Here is a 2,003-nt window from a genome sequence, read left to right as displayed (position 1 = left end):
ACCGCGGCGAGTTCGTTGCGACACCACGACTCACAGGCAGAAAATGGTTTCTGGTTTCTCAGACGTCGCAGGCTGCTCCCACCCCACGGTGGATAGCAAAGGGAAAGCTGCCACCAAAAACGATTTTTTTGCAAGGGCGACGGAGGCACTAGAGCACCGTCAGCCACGCGCGCAAGCACCTAGATGGGTGAGAGCCGGGAAAGCGTGCTAGGCTTCCCTTTCCATTCTTTCTTTTTTCAAACAAGGTGCTTGTCCACTGCGTCGCTCTTCTGGCGTGCGGCCGACAGTTATTGCGCTCCTGCTTTCAGAGGCCATGTGCGTTTCATTCGCTCTCTGGTGTGTAGTGATAGTTCCACAAGGGCTCTAGTTTTTTTCTGCAGAAACGGCGTCGGCCGCCGGCAAATCGTCGGAGAGCGGCGCCTCAACGCCCCCGATTTCGTCGAGATCTGCTTCCGTCAGGCCGTACTCCTTCAGCAGACGCTCTCTGATCAAGCGCTGCCTTCGCTCCCACAAAAATTCTCCTACGAAAAAAAAAACGCACAAGCAAGGGATCGTGTCGGAGTGCATGCATACACGGCACATACACACGCAACGCCGCAACCCTACACGCGAATATGCAGGGACACATACCTTTTTGCTGCTAATATGAACACGCACATGCCTACGCGCAAGTGTAAACACCAACACCCACACGTACATACGTGCATATATATATATATATATATATATATATATATATAGACACACGAATATATACATACAAAATGGCGGGAAGGGGCGCAGCCCCCACTTCTGCATGTCGGCAGGAACGTATTTGGCATGAAGCATGTGCCCACCTGCGCGCCTGTGTCATCATACCGAAAAAGTCAGAGTATAGCACAGATTCGTCCCCAAGCATCACGCACATTCACGCCTGAAAACGACTACTGCCATACCTTGCTGCGCGGAAGCGCCGTGGGCACTCGCAATCTTGAGGCTCGCGCAGGAGGCTACGCGCCTCGTGTCACCCACGCGCCGCGCATCAGCATCAGAAGAGTCTAAAAAGTTTTCCTATCTGCGAAACTGTGATGATTGCATGTGCGGTGGTACTTTCCACGAGATGTGTATCGCTCGTTTCAGGTGGCTAGTGACTTGCCTCTCGGAAGGTTGTAGAGGGTGTACAGCATCACAAAGACGACAAGGCAGGAGAGAATGAACTCCTTCGGGTCTTCTCGAGGCGAAATGAAGATCTTCCCTCGGGTGTACGGACCCGCTTTAAGGTCCATCTGCCGCTTCGGAGAGAAAGGAGCTTCGTACTTGCCTCCGGGCTGCCCTCCCGGCTGCTTGCCGGCGCTCGCGGCCTCAGCCTGTCTGACGCCTGACGCGGTCGCGGCCTTGGAGGCGTCCGATCCCGTAGAGAAACTACGTGTGCCGACTACTGTGTGGCTAGAGAGGAGGCGCACGCCTTTCGGCGGAATATGCGAAAAGGTGTTTACAGAGAAAAGCCGCGCAGCACGTGAGCTCTGTGCCCATGAGAGCGAGGTGGCGCTGGACGTTGTCGAGAACCAGGGAATGCGGGAGGCGGAAAGCACGGAAAGTGGACGCGGAGCAGAGAAGACCAGGAAGAGAGGAGAGTTCAAGTTAGACAAGGAAAGACGTGTGTGACGCCGCGCAAGATGCCGCGGCAACTCCCCTGCCCTCCACATGGTTGGGATTATTGGAAACGACAAAAAGCGTCTCGGCTTGCTGTAGCTTGGAGGCACTGCACACGAGAGCGCCTTGGCTCCTCCAGCACTCCAGAAGGCGAGAGGAAGAGAGGCAATACAGACGTGGAAAAAGAATGTGTTTGCTGTTAGGAGGGGCGGTTCTTTCGGCCCGAGGCCGAGGCACGGGACCTGAAGCTTTGTGGGCAGGAAAAAGGCATACAGATGACGCACAGACACACCGCCCTAACCCTATGAGTGTGTTTTGCTTGCAATAGTAGACAAGGTGCACGTTAACGCGTCGCAGGCGTGATGAAAAAC

The 2,003-nt window shown here is 54.8% G+C and overlaps 1 protein-coding gene across 1 annotated transcript; it reads right to left on the bottom strand.

Moving 5' to 3' along the window:
* Window positions 1-363: 363 nt before the first annotated feature.
* On the bottom strand, window positions 364-1,265 carry BESB_018020 (uncharacterized protein; the record flags this gene model as incomplete). The annotated part of the gene is made up of 2 exons (XM_029360517.1): window positions 364-521; window positions 1,136-1,265. 2 exons carry the CDS (start codon window positions 1,263-1,265, stop codon window positions 364-366), a joined length of 288 nt encoding a protein of 95 aa, XP_029216493.1.
* Between the last annotated feature and the right edge of the window lie 738 nt (window positions 1,266-2,003).

The sequence above is a fragment of the Besnoitia besnoiti genome, chromosome X (genome assembly GCF_002563875.1).
Source record: "Besnoitia besnoiti strain Bb-Ger1 chromosome X, whole genome shotgun sequence".
Lineage (NCBI taxonomy): Eukaryota > Apicomplexa > Conoidasida > Eucoccidiorida > Sarcocystidae > Besnoitia > Besnoitia besnoiti.
Note: the sequence above shows the minus strand (reverse complement) of the source record. Positions and strands in the feature narration are given on the sequence as shown.